An 18585-nucleotide genomic window follows, 5' to 3' on the forward strand; every position below is an offset into this window, starting at 1 on the left:
ATAGACAGCCCTTTTTAACAAGTCAGTCTTGAAGGATAGCATGATATGAATTTTGGACCCTCATCCTTAGCCAACAACTATTTTATATATAGCAGAACGGATGAGATGTCTTAAAATTTGGTGCCGTTAATGAAAATTAAGCGCTGAGGTCGAACACCGCCACGATATGGAAGAAAACTAGAAAAGTGAGAGTTCAGACCTCGCACAAAACCGAGCTTTCAAATGAAAGAGCTTTTAAGCGCCAAAATGTATATATTTAGAAAGCAGGAAGTTTTTTTTTTTTTTTTTTTTTAAAAAAAAAAATCACCTCGATAAAGAAACATCACGAAAAATAGGAATCAAGATTCAAGAAAATGGAGTGTGCCTTGCCTGTCTTCCACTCCAATCAGTTGCATGAAACTCAGCAAAGTTGCATGGCCTCCTGCAAGGCCAGCGCCGCAGCATTCTGATGTTAAGGGGCCTAAAGATATGCTTGAAGCGCGCGCATGAAGAAACTGCCTCGTTAAAATCAAAGCTCTTAAGATATTTATAAGATACCTTCCGATAATTCTAAAAACCAGAAATTTAAAATCAGTCTTCAACATGACTGCGAATAGTTCTAAATTACGAAAGTTTGTTAAGTGCAAAAAAATACACAAAATTCTACGATAATTGATCCGACCTGGCCCATCATCAAAAATACACAAGTTTGTGAAGAGATCTACTCAGCGATCACACAGTATAAGCCCGAGGCTTGATAAGTTCTTCAATAGTCTCCATAATACTCCAGTAAGCTCCAGCGAACCGGCAAATGCGGAGATCAACAATGATTTGACTTTTGAGGTGACTAGCAAATACCCTGTAGAGCACATAATAGAGCCTCGATCGTAATTAGCAGCTGATAATGACATAGGCATTCAAAATATTGATAGCCGTCAAACAGTGAATGGGCTGCGCAATCACATTGAGGTCGCAGGTGTTACGAACGCACTTCAGATCTCAGAACTCATATTCCCTCAAATCGTTCCGCAGGCCCATCACGATAAGCCTGTACACAAACATACATAGAGGACAATAAAGAAAAATTGGATATAATTACTTTAAAAGATGAAATTTTCTTCCTACATAATATCTATCTTAAGATTCGTAGCTTATTAGAAGTTCAAACCCGGAATGAAGACGCTGCCTTTACCAGTCTTCAAACAGCTCTCAAGAATCTCGATGCTCGCATACTAGACCTGTTGAAAAGCTCGGAGACTGCGACAGCAAAAAGCCTTGAAGCACTTGAATTTCGATGCATGAATAATATATTAAAGTCGCAACAACTCTGTGCAACTCGTCCTCCACCAATCGCAAATATAGTGGACTTAAAACGCAATTCTACAATTGAGTCGCTCCTTGCGTCTGAGAGGTTGAATATATGAATCCGCGTTTGGAAAGTCTAGAGATTTGGGAATGATTGTTGCCCAACTCAATGAACATGTAAGTATAGGAGCACCTTGCCAAGTGTTGATGGGATTTGATGATAGCAGGTTCGATTTTGAAAGAGAATGATGTTCAGCATGCTGTACGCTCCAAAAACTTTATCAGGAGATGATTAAGGAGCAGCTTCGCATGTACATTAATCCCAAAGTTTAAAAGCTCAGCAGATTGCAGGATACGCTGGAAAGTTTAGCAACATAAAGCATGCAACTAATTAATTCCCATATTACTACGTGCAATCATGATTCAGAAAGATTAAGAGGTTGGAGAGATAGGTGAAAAAATTGCAAGCATCACTATCAGTTTTGAGTAGTCGGCAGCACAGAAAACACAACAAATTGATGCTTAGCTGACCTTATATAAACAGAAATTGGACCAAATACCAAAGATAGTGGAATTCATGCGGGCGGCCGCGATGAAGATCAAAACGACAGAAGATTTTTTGTGTCGGCAATTCTCATACATGGTACCCACCCAATGAGCAAACAGTCGTTTTAAGCTAGAATCCAGATTACGTATAGATTGGAATCCTTTTTCAATTTTTTTTAGTATAGAGATTCCAAATTTAAGATTTCTGCGTGCCCTGAAACATTGGAACATTCGCTTCTCTTATTCGCCTTACTATAGCTGCTGCTGTAATGGATCCAGCTCTCCGGCGCTTACTTATGTTGCTAGGGGGTGATATTAGTGAGAACATTATGACCTGTGGCGCAGCGTGCTAATTTCCTGAAACCAAGTTTTGACTGGAGCTCAAGCACTCATGAAAAACACAAATGCTTTAGCCGATGAAGCAGGAAGAAAGGCTATAACTTATGGCCCAGAACGAATACCTAAAATCAACAGTTGTCAGAATGCTTAAAGACGACGGCGGAGCATATACACGATTTATTATTGGGATCAAAAAAGTGCTTTTATCCTAACTTGTGCACATGGAAGTGTACGGGCCAGTCCTACATCTACGGACTGTATCGTTGACGGAAAACCGTATCATATCCCTGCAATTAGAATCAGCTGGCTCGCAGACGGCAGAGACACACTGCTTAATATTGCTCTCTTCTTTGCTTTCTCACATCGAGCTTTTAAGAACCAAAAACCACTCCAATGGCATACTCCAGCTATCTCCGAATCCGCAAAGGCACTAGAGGACCATATGGCATGACTAACCGGCTGAAGTACTTGATACGCCTAAAGCGTCGAGCATATGAAAGACATGACCCGTATTTAGACGAAGTCGAGGTTTTGCGTCACATGGCGATGCAGGAAAGAGGAGAAAGTGCCAATAAGAGTAGCCATGTAACGAAAAGACTGACGATAGTGTACAATCGAGCGGCATCTGCGCCAGGCAGAATAGAGCCACCGATACAAAGAAAGAAAGACATAATGAGGTCCGAACTAGTACTCGATCACTCTTACTACTTACGACCGGCATCATTAGGTCTGGCATTGTCTCACTTCTCCGCCTTATCGAAAACTTCCTCAATACGAGGTCCACCTCGTCAAAAAGCACGCTGCATCTCTCTACCACCTTGGGGCTTTTCCCGTTACGCTCCTCGTGATCCGGAGGTACGTTGAAAAAGAAATGGTGTACGTCCTGTATATGGAAGCATGTTAGGGTCAGAACCGCTTCAAACTGCATGAGTACTTCGCACAGGTAGAGGATGTTCGCCGTGAGGATCATTTCGAGATGTGGGGGCCTTTACAACTAGCATTCGAGGTGGCAAGCGAGGCTCCGCTCGAACAGCAGGCGTGCGCCTTTTAACAATGTACGGATCAGCGCGATTTCTGCCTGTTCCTCCCCCACGGCCAACTGGCTGTGCTTCGCGTCTACCACTCTTCGAAATATGGTTGCCAATACTACCACTAGAACTATATCCTCTGCCAATACTAACCGGGATGGGTCCAGGTTGGTCTTCGCGTTTCGCGAGAGAATTCCGAGGTGGTAATTGGCGCTCTATAGTCGTCACGGGATATTCAATAACCCCATCTCTGGGAATGCCCTTGGATTCTGCATGACGCTTGGAAGACTTGGTGCTGCCCCGGTACATTGCACTAAGACCGGGATCGTCAGAGATCCGTGGAGACGAAAGGTCATTCGGCTCCTCTGGGATTGATGGGAGAACAATATTGGAGCGTCTAATAATATTTCTGGCCGCAAACTGCCCCGCTGGCCGTGACTGGAAGGGGATGTTAATGTCTCTCGGGGGCAGAGGTGATATCACCTTTACCGAGTTTGCAAATTGGGGCGTGGGAAGTGCTGCAGCAGCAGCAGTAGCTACAACTATTGCGAAAATTCGAAGGAAAATAGTAGAGAGCATCCTGAAAGTTTGGTGAGTTAAAGCGTCAAGTTTATTGGGCATAGCATAGCTAATCTGGGGTCTTATTTATAATCCGGCCGAGAGAGTATGGTGAAGACGTTCATTTCCTAGTTCCTGGACTGCACAGGACAGAATCGTGCTGCGGCGACCTTCAGCGAGCGGCAAAGACTTGGCATTCCGATGTCGCAATAAGTCATATGACCCCGATACCCATGTTTCGGAAACGGCTCGGCCAACTATGAACCAAAAACGATTGTACCACCGCAAGGATCCTGGAGTTCGTCCAAATGCTTGCGAATCTAGTCTTGCGACAGACACTTAACTCCCATTCACTGCGCAAACTTATACGGAATCGCGAAAAGTAAGAGTCATCGAATGAAAGCGAATGGGCGGCGTAACCAAATCGGCCCCGCATACCGCTATTTTGCCCCGTTGCAATGCTCTGGATCTTAGGTGTTTCTCAGCCTGATCGACTAGAGTCGTGACTAGACAGTTGCGACGGTTGGATCACGATATTTAAGAGACAAAGAGAGGAGAGTGAACGATCGTTCACAGATCATATTGCCCTGTAAAGCCCGTCGAAGCCAAACGCGCCTTGTAGCTTCGAAATTATTGCCTTAGTGGCAGTATTCATTTACATTGTGTTACACCTTCTCTCTCTGTAGTGGGCGTCCCGCACCGCAGGGTTGTCAGTCGAGCAGCACAAGTCTGCCTTTCATACCATACGTTTATGAGATGGGATGGTGACAGATGGATGGGGGTGTAAGGACAATAGACCGTGAATACAGCTTGAAGCGTGCAATGTGATGATATTTCTGCCTAATAATTTGTATATAAGAATGTAACATAAGAATAATTGCTGAGTTGCGGAAAAAGGACTCTGCGAAACACCTAAATAGACCACTGCACGTGATTTCGCTCTCATGGGAGGTAAGTTAGGATGTGCGATTTTGTGAAAGGAACACTACCATAGCACCAAAACGCCAGAAATCCATTGGGAATCCCACAAGCACCGCCATAACCTTATTCTCGCCTACCCAAACTCAGGACGTCTTACGTCGTTTGTTTTGATGGTTTTTCTCCACTATTTCGACTCCAGTCCTATCTTCGCTGTCACTTTCATCATCAACCGCTTCTCCCTCATCCTCTCTATGTACAGGTGAATATCGCCAAATCGAATCACGAGCCCCACAGCAATGACTACAGAGGCGCATACTTGCAACTCTTTGTGCCATGTCGTCATACGCTGCTCTCCAAGCATGCGCCTGACGAAGGGCATTCGAGAGCTGGATCTTGGCGCGAGTCTCTCCAGCGAGAGCAACTTCGAGCATGTCTTCCATCCGGCTGCGACCCTCCAGTGATAGCGCCACTCCCTTTATCGTCTGGTCCATGCTTTGAAGGCTTGGAAGCTGGGATTCTAGCTTTGCGAAGTCCTCTGCGTACTTCCTCATCCTTTGCTTGTCCTTTACTGCTTTGGCTTTTAGTTTCTGGTTCTCATTGAATATGCTGGGAACCTCAAGACACATCCTGCGAATCACCGCGGATGCAGCCTCTGCTTCGGATGTTCCAGAAGAGCCCACATTCGTGTTCATAGAAGGCAGCACAAAAGTTTCCTGCAGAGCGAGACGATAAGTATGCATTCATAAACGGGGTGAGTTGACTGACCGGGTTGGGGTTCAGTAAGTCTGTTGGAAGAGAGACGTAGGAATTTTCAGACTGCTGTTGCTGTTCTGGTAGGAAACTGTAAAGTCCTGTACCAGCCATTGGAGCAGGTGAAGCTTTAATGAATGGAGAATGAAGTGTTGATGTGGCCATTCTAATACTTTCTTACTATCTTCATTTACTGGATTTGATCCATGGTTATATAGAAACGGCTGATGTAAAAGGAACTCGGTGAGGTTTCCGGAATCTGGGAAATTCGAGCAGCATCGCGCCTACGCGCGTACATCACAGCCACATTTAGGTTTCACCATCTGCGGGCTACCTCTATGCTTGTACTGATACTGGGCGATGCTGGCTCGAAATCTGCCTTAGGCAACTTGAAGGCGCAGGTGTACATCTAAAGAAGCGAATCAGATTCATGTGACGCCACCTAATATCGTATCGCGCGCTTAGAGCATCAGTCCAATCACATTTAAATGCGGGGTAAATACGTTGGTATGCAGACGCCAAGCTATGATATTATTGAATAAATCAACACTACAGTTATATAATTTCAGTATAACGCGAAGCTAGTGTACGTGCGTAGCATGCACTGCAACTTGGGATGATTCTGCATGAAAGTTTGCATTATTCTATGCTGTGCTACTATTCGTGCCCCCCTCCGACCTGCCCCAGGAGCCACGGCTTTGCCGTCTTGTAGAATCCGCGAAAGAGAGGATCAAAACAGAACACAATGGAAGGCTGCGTTAGCTTTAGCAGATCCGGTGGGATGACATTGTGTGTGGCGTGGTCTTGATATTGCCCGTCTTCTTCAACAGTAGAGCAGTCCTTTATCCATTTTTTGATGCGGCGGCTGCGTTGAAGTTTTGGGACGTGCCGGAGCTGTGTAACCGTCAATTGCATGGCGAAGTTGTTTGAAGGAGATGCAGTAGTAGTAATTGTAATAGTAGAATAAGAGTGTGTTCTTGTCGGTGGTGGAGCGATAATGCCGCTGTTGCTGTTATTACGTCTGGGTACACAAATGAAATGAATTAATTATTAATACAACAATGCGAAGTTAACACGCACTTATCTAGTCCGCCGTGCTGCTCTTAAGCCACCATAGCAATGGCATTTGGGTGCAGAACCGGGTTCCTGGATTTCTACGCGCTGGATGAGAATAGAACAGCGTTCGTATGTGTGCTCACTATCGCATATAATAGTAAGCCTACCTCTTATTTCAAGCTCAATTTTCGTCAGAACGAGTAATCCTCACGCTACAATGCACTCTCCTATGGATACCAGCAAATTTCCCGACTCACCTATCCTCATGGAAAGGCGCAAGACAGCTACCACAGATGCCGCCGTAGCCACAGGTAAGTCTCTCATTCGTCAATATCCAGCCTATCGGCGCTAATCAGCAATAGACAGCGTTACATGCCAGGCAAAACGGATGGATCGTAAGCCGTGGACGGCCCTATCTGAGAGAGTGGAGTCCATCGCTGGAATGATTTGCTCTACCCAATGCCGCCAGATTGAAGAATTCGCATCGTTGAGGTCTCTCATCCATGTCCTCGAGATTCGTGAAGACCGAATCCAGGAAAGGATGAAGCAACTCGAAGAGCAGTGTGAAGTGTTAGAAAGGATCTGCAATGAACTGGCCAGGAAGACATCTTTATTCTTTGTAGAGAATACCGAGCGGATTGAGGTGGTTGAAGATGCAATTGGTCTCCCGGTGCTCGGTAGGAAGGTGCCATCCATTAACCTTCCATAAATCGTGGTTAGACAGAGAATGCATTTATTTCCATTGGTTATTATTGGTTAATTGAACGCAGAGTAGAAGAAGTTAAGCAAGCTTTGGTTTTAGCTAGTTTCGCAGAGGTGATTAATCGAACTGAATTAGATATTATTTAAGTTACTAAGTTAACTGACTTCTCCCCATCTTTAGCCGTCGCTATCCGTGCGCTTTCTCTTAGAAGGTGATGCAGTTACAGCTGTTTCGGCCTCGGTGTCCTCCACAGGGGAAGGGGTATTTTCATACGCCAGCAACGGGAAAGTGCTTCTCGCCAAGCCATCATTACGCTTCACCCTTTTCCTACCTTCAACCGGCCACCAAGACCCATCGGTATTATCGTTAGAATACGCATCTCTTACCAGCTGGGAAATCCACAGTGACCCATGGTTTTTAGCTGCTTCCTGCAGCTCATCGAGCGATGTAGGAGGTGGGATAACTTTATTTGAGCCTAGGATTTCCACAGCAGAAATTTGCCACTCAAACCCCTCTGGTGTCTGTAATATTTCGAATAGATATGGGAGGACGGTGCCATTAATCAAATCGGTGAAACAATACCACTCGCCATTAGCTAGTTCGAAATTCAAGGTGTATATCCCATATCCGCCAGGGAACTTGCGAAGACCCTGCGGACTTAACTGAGTAGCACTAGAAGCCCGCATGATTGTGCCGATGTGCTGTATAAGCTCTTGGCTATAGGGTGTGTATCTTGCCGTAAAATCATGGCCGGCTCTGACTTCTGGTGTTGAGGGCCTCTGCTGCGGAGACTTTGGCGGAGCAGTTGCGTCTTTTTTACCTTTATTTCTTTCTCCTGCTGAGAGAGGCTGTTGCCCAATTGTCACGGATCGTTGTTTCAATTCACGCTCTCTTTCTGCTTTGAGCTTATTTCTTTCTTCTTCTAAAAGTGACATGGCCTTCGCTACTTCGGTGTCGCGTGATGATGTGACAATCTTAAGATCTTGAGCGAATTTCGACTCAGCTTCGCGCCACTGTTTTGCCAGGTCGTCAATCTGTCGTTGAAGTTCTTTATTCTTTGAATCCATTTCGCTGCGTGCTAACTCTGTTGCACTGGCTTCGTCGCGTACTCTCACGAGTTCTGCATTCAAACGCGAGAGCTCTTTCTGAGCCTGTTCCAGCTGCATTCGTGCACTCTGGAGTTCCGCCTCGGAAGCGGCTGTGTCTGCATCAGGCATGGGAGTGTCACTGACTGAGTTGCTACTCTCATCGATACCACCGCCTGCGCCACCACTCTCATCCCTACTAGCAATACCATCATTGCCATCACCGTCAACATCAACATCATCGCCGCCGCCGCCGCCGCCACCACCATCATCATCGTCATCGTCGTCGTAAGGATCGTCATCTATATGGGATGGTAAATGGTCAACAATATTATGGCCGAAGAAACAGAACAAGAGGTCTCGCCGTGCAAATAAGGAGGTAATAAAATATGGCCTCTCCGTTCTGTATTCTTCGGCGTCCTCTGCGGAAAGCCTGTCGTCGTTAGTATTCTTTCGCAGGAGCGGATACAGAAAGTAAGATTGCCTATCGCCAAAGTAGTCGTCCTCGTACGGCCGGCCGTTACGTCGGTCCTTGGGATATGCCTCTGTACCTAAGAGCCTGACGTCCTTCCCAGGACTTGCAGTTCTGCGCTTCGGCAGGCTCATGGCGATCTGGGCCCTAGTCGCATCGTCGATTTCGCCTAAACCGATCTCCATGTCGCAGCACAGGCGCTGCGTCCACTCCTTCGACACATCACGCTGGTTCCATTCCATAGCAGTTTCCGTCTTGAACCCCGAGCGCATGGCAAGACGGCCAAGTTGGAACTCCAGAAACGGACTGGCTTGCTTAATCTCTGGCTTCGCCTTGCCAACCTCTTTTCTGGGAGTGAAATCCGTCATATAGTAGAAGTTGCGGAGGGCACGAACCCATTGCTGAATATACAAGAACTCTCGCCGAGCCTCTTCTGTTTGCCACGTGCCCTTGCGCCAATGGCGCTCCCCAAGTTCAACTGGAGCGGCTTCGGTGTTCTCGTACGCCCCGAAAAAACCGCTTCGAATTGTGCTGCGCGAACTCTGCCCGATGAACTTCTTCAAGACTTCGCACGCCGGCTCTAGCTGCTTCAAACCCTCAAATATGAACTTTATGGTTGGGATCATGTACGGATATCCTAATAAGTTTTCAAGGAGTGTCTTTCGATGTGCTGCAGCCTTTACTCGCGGGAAGAGCTTGCCCGTTGTCATTTCCTTTTCAATGAGGTCACGGTCGGAGTCGCTCGAAGCAGGCGCCAGGCCTTCGATGAAAGCGATACTTTCTGCATCGAATCGGTCCGGCGTAGCGTCCGGCAGCCCACGGAGAAATGCTGTCCATGCGTCGTATACATGGTCTAGTCCGTTGTAGATTTCCTGAGAGACCCGTCAGTACACCACGAAGCACGTAAGTGTGGGTACCGGATATACCTCATGACAACGCAGAGTGAGGAGGCGATGGAGGCTGCCTAGTTCCAGCGGTGTCCACAAAATCGGGATCTTCGTGAGTCGGCGAAACTTCACGAGGAAACCGGCATCGCGGAGCAGCTGTTTGAGGTCTTTCCGCTTTGTCGGCGTCAACCGTGCATTCCAGATCGCTTCTTCGGGCTGGCCTTTGTGTATTAGGATTTTACAAAGTATATCGCCGTCCGTCTCCGGCTGCTCGTGGCTATAGAGTATGGCGAGTTGTTTCGTGTCACTTCTGGATAAGTCTTTCTGTGAGTCAGCAAGCGGGCATTTTGTATGAAGTGGCGGAGAGGACAAACTTCGGGAGTAAAGACGTACGAGCCACCACCTATTTGGCCCTTTAAGATACTTCTTGCCTGCTGCGATCCTGTGCAAGCCTTGGATGCCATGTACCGGGACCTCCAGTATCGGAACATCTACGTCCGTGCCAAGCGAACGGGGCAATTCCGCTTGCTCAAGTTCCTCCAGCCCAGCATGAAGGGCGCTTTCGTCTTCGACAACTGCAATCACCGCATGCTCTTCTTCATCATTCTTACAGCCCAGACGTTGGAAGATGCCCAAAAGGTGGTTCACGTTCTTCTTCGATTCTCGTCTACGTTGCGTTTCTTTGATTTTGTGTTCGAAGTTGATGCATTGCAGATCTATTCTCGCGTACCCGAGAAAGTGCTCTGCTCCGATCATGACGATGTCGAAACTGCTGTGCGCGATGAAGCGGCGCTCATATCAGGATGCGGCCCTCATATTTGAAAATTATCGCAAGTTTCTCTCAAAGAGCTTGAGTCGGGCGCTCTGCCCCTCGTTAGCCGTACTTTTCAAAAAGCAGTTTCTCGGTTTGCAGCTGGCGCTTAGAGGGGCTGCTGCGCCCACCGCCTGACTTGGAAACAGCCATTATTAAACCAAGCATCCCTTCCTCTGCCATCTTATCGTTGATATATTCATCTTTACCACAGTTATTATCACCATGGACGGACGTTCACCGTGGATCATAGTGTCACGCAAGCATGGCCCAGCCCTTCGGATCAACGAGAGCATTTACTCCTCATTCCAGAGCTCCCACATCCGTTCTGAGGACGCATTATGGCCATCCCTTATAACTTTGATCGGGCGCAGTGAGAAATCGAAGGTTCTGCGAGAACTTCTAGGTGGTGGAACTGACTACCAGATTGTTGGGCATGGAGACGTACATCTCTTCCGGGACGAGCACGAGAAAGACTCAAAAAATCTCAACTTATGGGCCGACTGCGAATTGTTCTCATACACATCCTCCCAGTGGGACGTTGCAGCGCCTCAGAGAGGGCCCAACGCCTTTCGCACCGCGCGGTGTACTGCCCCGGGCAAAGGCATACGTGACTTTGCGTCGCAAGTCACCGCTCGCCTTCTTGCGCCTTTCTCCAACGTCTTGTGTATCTTTGCCGCGGATTTTCACGGTATCCGAGCTTCAGGCCATATTATAGCTGACCTTATACGTGCGCATGGCGAACACGATCTTGCATCGAAACCTCATGTCGTAGTTGTTCTGAATGTTTTACCCAGTGCCATGGACGTTACCGATTTGACCCGTAAGCTCCGTGGTTTTGTCAAAAGCTCACTGGCAGACAGCGCCCCGGGAGGGCAAGTAAGTGATACAGACATTGATCAACACTGGCGCAGCCTCAGCGTACTGCCTGTCAATTCCAAGACGAATGTCATAGGACGAGCGGAAGTGATTGGAGAGCGACTGAGAGTGCTGAATAAGGATGCCCAGGCTTCACGCTATCTTTGCCATGAAATGCTAAACTATTCGCACTTCCAAGCGCTCTTCGGGTCTGCAGCAGAGCATCTGTGCGAGGATAGAAGCTCGCCTTTCTCGTTCCTCGCCCACTCTCGCTCGCATGGGTTCACGACAAGCCAGCTGGCATCTCACGCTCAAACGCTTCTCAGCCTCATGCCCTCTGAAGCCTGGCTCTGGCAACTTGCTTGCCCGCTATTGGCATCAGCGTTGTTGCTCGCTAGTTACCCACCCGGGTCTCACAGTGAGTTATACTTTGCCTTGTAGCTATTCGTCCTACCACTAACACTCGCAGAATTTTCGCCACAGAAAGTATTTAAACAGCTCTACGAGGCGCCCCTGCAGGAAGCTATACGAGGATATTCGCCCCACGTGGTAGTGCACGATAAATTTTTGCGCGAAATCGAAGCTGAAATGACGTCTCTATTTCACACGTTGCCAAAGAATGCTAACAGTGCAGCCAAGATCCATAGCTCTCGCCTAGCTAGTTTGCAAGGCCTGTTGAAGAACTTGAAGCCTCAGAATTTATGCCTGTGTTGTTCAATGAGAAAACCGGAGAAAGTCCTTGAATGCTTTCATGCATATTGCGACACGTGTATTCAAACGTTCGGTCTCTGTACCAACCACGATACTAATACTTACCAACTTCCTCGATGTCTGTTATGTGAGAATGCTCGGAGTACGTCTTTTAGGTTTATCCCTCCAACTGCTGGTGTCCGTGTTCTGGGCCTTGACGGTGGTGGAGTCCGTGGCATCATCCCGCTGACCATCCTTCGAGGCCTCGAAGCCGACCTTGCCTACCTAGGGTGCCCGCTCCAGGATCATTTTGATTTCGTTGCGGGTACCTCTTCCGGTATGTCTCATTAGTTTGCGATCGCTCTTTGACTTACATGAAACGTAGGCGGTTTGGCTGCCATTGGTATGTTTTTGATGCAGTGGTCGGCCTCTTCGTGTCTTGAAAAGTTTTATGCCCTGGCGCATGAAACCTTTGGTAAGGGCAAAAACGGCCCTCTTATTATCAGCCGCCTGCAATCGCTGTTTGTGGCATATATTAATGACTACCAGTACAAGTCCCTTGCCATCGAAGCTGCGTTTCAGTCTGCATTTGGCCCGCCACCGAAAATGTTTAATCCCCTCAGCACAGACACCAAGGTGGCCGTCATCGCTGCGCCCGTGAGAGGCAAAACAACATCTGTCCTCTGTAACTACAATGGCGAGGAGCGACCAGACGACATTGGTCAGTCACTCAGCTCATGTACGAATGGCCCCAAGCTAACCCAATACGCACAGGATACAACGTACTCCGCTCTTGCCAGCGGGAACATGACGTTACTATTGATGAAGCGTAAGTACCTGACTGCTAGCACAAGACATGTGTAGATGGAAGGCTGACGATATCTGACCTAGGGCTCGCTGTACCACAGCTGCTCCAGGGTACGTACTGCTCCGCTCAGGGATGATCCATTGTCACGATCGCTAATCAAACTTCAAGATTCTTCAAGCCGCAGCTCTTAAAGCACTTTGGCACATTCCAGGACGGGGCTCTCCATCATAACAATCCCACGAAGATCGCTTTATGGGAGCAGCAATACATTTGGCCAGAGAAAACAGGATTGCAGCCCGATTTCGTCCTTTCGATCGGCACTGGCTGTGCCGCGAAGCAAGATGTCATCAAAACGGGGCCATTCTCGCCCGCGAAGGACAGATTTCTCTCTCGTATCTTTGAGGCCTTTAACTGGAATATCGATGCCGAGCGTGCATGGAGAGACATTATAAACTTTACACCCTCGTCGTTCCACTCGCGCTACCACCGGATCAATCTTGCTATGGAGACAGAGGAGCCTCGTATTGACGACATTGCTACCATCGATGCCTTGAAGGAACAAACTGAAAAGGAAATCCTCGGAGGTCCAGAGATATCTTCCTTTAAAGAGAATCTCATTGCAGCTATGTTTTATTTTCGGCTCACTGAGGTAGCTGTAGATAACGACTGCTACAACTGCCGGGGTTACATTGCTTGCAGAATGGAATTTTCCAAGGCAGGAAGGCAAGCGCTCCATCGAGCTATCTTCGATGCAGGTAGTTACTTCTTGGTCAACGGTACACCCGTGCCCTGCCTGAAGTCGAAGCCCGTGAACAAACCTTTCCGACGCAGCATCTCGTTTTCGGTCGACGATCTCGACGATAACCTGTACATTTCTCTCCATCGGTTGGGTGTAAGTACTTCACAGCTCAGCGGCCTTCCTAGATCAGTTAGAAGTCTTGCAGAAGCACAGGGTCTATTTGCAAAGTTCGGGAGGTCAGATCATCGCATTACGCATAGTAGGATGTCTCGTCTTCCGCAGAAAAGGTCCTTTAGGAAGTTTGAGTAGAGTTGTGGTGACAATGAAGGCGTGATTCCAATTTAGTAGTTACCTCCCTCCTTAGGTTGTGGGACGCCCCCTGCAACGGCATAAAACATAGGTACTTAGACTTCGCAGCAATTTATATTCTAATTCTACTACTTGTCGCAGTCCACCCGTCTAATCAAGCGCAAATGCATTGGTTAAGGCTACAAAGTGACAATCACGAAGCCTAGTTCTAGTGCTTCAGGCACTAAAAACACCACGTGTTTGCTACTCGGCTCGGATCTCGCCTGCTCCAGCGTCCACATAACTCTGTCAGCATCTGGTCTCTAATCCCCTTCCCGTCTACATAGCTTCATGAGCTATAGAACTTCGTCCTCCCAGTTACTATCTCTTTTTACTACGGGCAAGGTTACTGCTAAGCGCATGGTCCTTCGCTGTAACGAGCAATATTTCCAAGAACAGGCAGCGATGATAACAGCTTTCTTTAAATTGCAGGATCTCCAAAATCTAGAAGATTACGCTACACATATATGCAGTGATGAACCAGCTTCGTCCAAACTGTACCTTGTTCTTGATCTCCATTGCCAACAAATTCCTGATGTCAATCTCAGCGAGTTGGAGCTTCAAGTATTCAAAGTCTCGAGAAACAATACATTATATGTCGTTTCGTGGCAACTCTTACAAAATTTGCTAATTAGCTTTGTTCAGTATATTTCAAGGTCTCGGAGAGACTGCTCGCAAGCGGGCTCGCCCGCGATTTCTCACTCTAGATTGGGGACCGAACCAATCTAATTGGAGGAGTTAGAAGGTCTCATTCCGGCACAAACAGGACAATGTCCTTCTAAATCCGTGTCTTGAGCATCGCGTGTCAACGGGAGATCCCTCAAAAACACGGGCGGAGGGCAGCCTGCACAATTCCACCTTATGAGAGCGTTGATCAGGCTGGATCAATTTTTCAATTGCGGTGGGACTACTATTTCATATTACTCTTCTCTGTCGATGCCCTCCGCTCCTAGCATTTTTAAAGGCTACTAGAAGCTAAATGACAACGTTCATCTAATAAGGATGGACGATAAACCAAATATTTTAAAGCACCCAAATTAATTGATGAATCCTAAGTTTGAAATCTGATAAGCATACGTGCATGTAAAACCTCTACCGTGCTCTAGTTGGATGCGTCGTTTCCCTAACCATAACACGTAGCCATGGTTGCTTCCTATTGTTGGAACTACTCGATACAGAACGTGGCCATCGCCGGAGTCTTGAGCATCATGTTATATGTTGGTGAAGTTGCATTGAGGATGAATTCAACATCGTCCAACATCATATCAGTGCTGTCGGGCGCGATACTGAAGTCCATCAAGGTGCGGGGAGAGAGCATATGAGCTTGAGACGCCAGGATCAAGGCACCCTCGGTCACTGCATCGCCATCACCTCTGGGCACGAAGGAAGTTGGAATCAGTGCATTAAGTTCCTCAGTTGGCTGCACGATATCCTCGAAAGGCTGGACGCTGTTCGTCCCCAACATGTGGGGATTGCCGCTAGAAGAGTCCATAGCTGCGGGAATGAGGCCATCGTCGAAATGAGAAACGGTCGTAGCGGGAAGCTCACAAAGGAAGCTGCTGCCAAAATTCGCAGTGTCATGGTGCTGGTCCGCTTGAGTTGTCGGCAGCTCAGCAGAAGGAAACCTTGGAGGCCCCGAAAACATCAGGGTATCTTGAAGGTCCCATTCTGCGTCTTGCCTTGTCGCCTGAGAATATGAGTAGGTATAGAGTCTGGGAGACGTAGAACCCACCTTGACCCGCGGCTTGTTGGGAGGGGCATCTAAGCGGGCCGACGCCGTGCGAGCGAGGCGTTCATCTCGTTTCTGCAGCTCTTTGACAGTCAAAATGTCGCTGGGGCTCATCAATTCGACTTCATAGTCATCCTGCCAATAACATAGGTTAGTCGCTCTCGAAGTCCCACCTTGGCAAACTCACATCGAAGCGGAACAGCCTTTGAAAAACCTCACGGTTGTTGCAAAAGGCGCGTACTCTCTTCAATCTTTCATCTACCACCAAACGGGCAACGTTAAATTTATAGTCATCGCCCAAATTGAGCAGCTTCTGGCAGCCGGACTTTTCCTTGCCAGCGAATCCTTTTGGCCAGCCAGCCAAGCTGTCAGTTTGGGATTTCATGTTTTGCTTTTTGAAATTCGCTTTCGTCTTGTTCCTGAGCCGTGATGTGCGCCATCGTGTTATCTTTATATATTCATATAGACGGAGCTCCTGAAGACAAACAGAGTCAGCGAACCAACATCAGAGTCGGCGCTTAATTGTGATGCAGGTAGGGCGCGTGCACAAGTCTGCCTAGCGCCTTGAGGCAACCATGCAATGCACTGCTTCAGCTGCATAGCACATCACTGCACAGCCTTGTCGCCTGAAAGAGATCCAGGAATCAAGAGTGAGGATGAACCTCTAAGCGAGTGGCAAATGCACCCTCGCGCTGGCCTACAAGTAGCCACCATCAGCATTCTTCGTGACGCGCCGTACGTAGCACAACTCACCATGGAGCAGCTTTGGATTTATGCTATTTCCCTTGCATCGTGTCTTAGCGCGTGCTTCTTGTACCGCCTCCTTCGACTACTCAACGAGCGCAGCCGATACTTCCTTCGGTCGCACTTCCGAAGAGCCATGATCCACACACATGTCGGTAAGCGGCTCCATAGCAGCCTCGATGTTAACATGCTCGCGCTAAGTATACTCGCGCTCTACGCTGCCGGTAATACATTCTGCCTGTTCTTCGGGCGGCCTGATCGACTGCAGATTTCTAAAAACGCAAGCACGTTGGCGATGATAAATTTGTGTGCCGTGTTTCTCGGGAGCCGAGTGAACCTTGCTTTAGACCGCTGTCTCCGGATCCGGCTCGGCGAACTCGCATTTCTGCATCGTTGGGTAGGTCGCACGTGCTTCAGTCATATGGCCATCCACATAGCGCTGCGTATGTGGATGTCGCCGATGCGGATTGGCGTGCTTTTCGTCACAGTAAGTACCCCACCTGTAAGCAACGAAGCACGCTCACCATTGCGCAGCTCATCGTAACCACACCCTCTCTAATCCTTTTCTCCCTTCTCCCTGTGCGGCGCTACTTCTATGAAGTATTCAAACGCGTTCATGCCTTCGTTGCTTTCGTATTCCTAGGGGCCCTATGGGCTCACGTGCCCTTGAACAACACCTTGTTTGTTAGCATATTATCCTGTATCTCTGTCATCTGGTTTTGTTGGATGCTCCTGTCCGTTCTTGCGATCGTTTTGCGAAGCGGAGGATTCCACACCGCGACGCTGAGCGATATTGACGTCGTCCCCAAATATTTCAGAAGCCCCCGAGCTGACAACGAGGTGAGTAATGGGATAGCGCGCGCCATGCAGGCAGACATCGACGGCAACGGCCACGATCAGATTGCGGGGATAGCCCAGTCCACGCACCGGCTCTGGGTAACGCTGAAAAAGCCGTGCAATATCTTCCCGGGCCACTACTTTTACATATGTTTTCCCAGCATACCCAACAGGGCTCAAGGTATTTTGCAGTGGCATCCATATATGGTTATGTGGCAGGAAGTCATCGAGGGCAAGCAAGTGCTACAATTCCTTCTTGACCGGCGCAGTGGCTTCTCGAAAAAGATCAGGACTGCAGAGCCGAAAGCTGCTGTCCTATTGGATGGGCCGTACGGCGTAGATTACCATGTTGATGATTATGATAAAGTGCTATACATAACCAGCGGCGTGGGTGTGGCTTCATGCATAGTCTCAATTCAGAAACTTCTGAAATCGCACAATAACAAAACCGGTAGGGTTAGACGGATATCCCTCACGTGGCTGGCCGATTCCGAAGGTTTGTCCACTATTGTTGCTGAGCCTCGAAAAGCTGCCGTGGAACTAACTAGTTGCTTGCAGATCAGTATAGTATCGTTCAAGATCTGTTCAAGCTGCTGCTGCGAGAAGATCCACGAGAGATTCTTAACATCGTTACATACGTGCGAGGCAGAAACCGACCTGGCGAGAGCCGAAGGATAATGCGGGGCCTGCATTCGCACGAGGGAGCAATGTTTGTTGCGGACGTTATTCAGCAAGAGTGGGATGCAGAGGCCGGAAACATGGCCGTTGTTGGTACGTCGAATCCCTAGCAAAATGACTTGTACCATCGCTGATCCCTCGAATATAGCGTGCACGACTCCCAGCGTAGACCAGGATATTCGGGCTGCCGTTCGTAAAACCTCGAGCCGAGGCACGCAAGTCGTCCTAACTGGAAACGACAGATCAGCAACGTCGACCACCCAGAACAAGTATCGTGTCAACGGCGACGTGAATGAACCTGACATTGATCGGATTGAGACGTTCAATGATATTGATCTTATATATCCAGACTTCCGTCCCGAAGAACTACCTAAATAAGACTAGATAATACTGAGATGCCGGTCATCTTTAGTGGTGATAAGTTTATAGAATGACAGTGCAATGACTTATTGTAACATCGATCCCGGTGCAACGGGCCACCCGGCGCAAAGGGCCACATATCCATGTACTTTGTCTTGCAAGTAGTCATACAGTCGCGTTTGTGTCTATTCTGCCTCTTTCCTTACTGAATAATGTAGTTCGGCTGCCCGACAGTATCGCCACATCTCTAGACTTGAATATTACATCTACATCGTCGCTCCCTGTCCCAGTCTATAGATAGCTTATTTTTCACCTGGTCATTGGACATGGCTATTAACGATCTATTATAGAGTT

The 18585-nt window shown here is 48.0% G+C and overlaps 7 protein-coding genes across 9 annotated transcripts; 3 read left to right on the top strand and 4 right to left on the bottom strand.

Annotated features, from left to right (window-relative positions):
* Positions 1 to 2604: 2604 nt before the first annotated feature.
* PV09_07579 (uncharacterized protein) lies at positions 2605 to 3887 on the bottom strand. The gene is made up of 2 exons (XM_016361359.1): positions 3687 to 3887; positions 2605 to 3635 (listed from the first exon to the last, which is right to left on the bottom strand). The coding sequence occupies exons 1-2, from the start codon at positions 3816 to 3818 to the stop codon at positions 3087 to 3089; spliced, it is 681 nt and encodes a 226-aa protein (XP_016210685.1). The 5' UTR covers positions 3819 to 3887; the 3' UTR covers positions 2605 to 3086.
* Positions 3888 to 4689: 802 nt separating this feature from the next.
* Positions 4690 to 5754, bottom strand: PV09_07580 (uncharacterized protein). The gene is made up of 2 exons (XM_016361360.1): positions 5442 to 5754; positions 4690 to 5389 (listed from the first exon to the last, which is right to left on the bottom strand). The coding sequence occupies exons 1-2, from the start codon at positions 5589 to 5591 to the stop codon at positions 4820 to 4822; spliced, it is 720 nt and encodes a 239-aa protein (XP_016210686.1). The 5' UTR covers positions 5592 to 5754; the 3' UTR covers positions 4690 to 4819.
* Positions 5755 to 6699: 945 nt separating this feature from the next.
* Positions 6700 to 7191, top strand: PV09_07581 (uncharacterized protein; the record flags this gene model as incomplete). The annotated part of the gene is made up of 2 exons (XM_016361361.1): positions 6700 to 6793; positions 6845 to 7191. The coding sequence occupies 2 exons, from the start codon at positions 6700 to 6702 to the stop codon at positions 7189 to 7191; spliced, it is 441 nt and encodes a 146-aa protein (XP_016210687.1).
* Positions 7192 to 7304: 113 nt separating this feature from the next.
* PV09_07582 (uncharacterized protein) lies at positions 7305 to 10385 on the bottom strand (the record flags this gene model as incomplete). Its single annotated transcript, XM_016361362.1, has 3 exons — positions 7305 to 9614; positions 9669 to 9949; positions 10004 to 10385. The coding sequence occupies 3 exons, from the start codon at positions 10383 to 10385 to the stop codon at positions 7362 to 7364; spliced, it is 2916 nt and encodes a 971-aa protein (XP_016210688.1). The 3' UTR covers positions 7305 to 7361.
* PV09_07583 lies at positions 10205 to 13968 on the top strand. 2 transcript variants are annotated; one of them, XM_016361364.1, is made up of 7 exons: positions 10205 to 10268; positions 10344 to 11716; positions 11768 to 12325; positions 12374 to 12709; positions 12763 to 12817; positions 12880 to 12906; positions 12965 to 13968. In XM_016361364.1, exons 2-7 carry the CDS (start codon positions 10666 to 10668, stop codon positions 13842 to 13844), a joined length of 2907 nt encoding a protein of 968 aa, XP_016210690.1. In that variant the 5' UTR covers positions 10205 to 10268; positions 10344 to 10665; the 3' UTR covers positions 13845 to 13968. The 2 variants fall into 2 exon arrangements, with proteins under 2 accessions (XP_016210690.1, XP_016210689.1); XM_016361363.1 differs by having other exon boundaries at positions 10205 to 11716.
* Positions 13969 to 14785: 817 nt separating this feature from the next.
* PV09_07584 lies at positions 14786 to 16247 on the bottom strand (the record flags this gene model as incomplete). Of its 2 annotated transcripts, XM_016361366.1 has the most annotated exons (3): positions 14786 to 15570; positions 15616 to 15747; positions 15800 to 16247. In XM_016361366.1, 3 exons carry the CDS (start codon positions 15995 to 15997, stop codon positions 15049 to 15051), a joined length of 852 nt encoding a protein of 283 aa, XP_016210692.1. In that variant the 3' UTR covers positions 14786 to 15048. The 2 variants fall into 2 exon arrangements, with proteins under 2 accessions (XP_016210692.1, XP_016210691.1); XM_016361365.1 differs by having other exon boundaries at positions 14786 to 15747; positions 15800 to 15997.
* Positions 16248 to 16350: 103 nt separating this feature from the next.
* Positions 16351 to 18366, top strand: PV09_07585 (uncharacterized protein). Its single transcript, XM_016361367.1, has 4 exons — positions 16351 to 16843; positions 16891 to 17689; positions 17752 to 17964; positions 18020 to 18366. Exons 1-4 carry the CDS (start codon positions 16367 to 16369, stop codon positions 18247 to 18249), a joined length of 1719 nt encoding a protein of 572 aa, XP_016210693.1. The 5' UTR covers positions 16351 to 16366; the 3' UTR covers positions 18250 to 18366.
* The last annotated feature ends 219 nt before the right edge of the window (positions 18367 to 18585 follow it).

This window comes from Verruconis gallopava, assembly GCF_000836295.1.
Source record: "Verruconis gallopava strain CBS 43764 unplaced genomic scaffold supercont1.31, whole genome shotgun sequence".
Lineage (NCBI taxonomy): Eukaryota > Fungi > Ascomycota > Dothideomycetes > Venturiales > Sympoventuriaceae > Verruconis > Verruconis gallopava.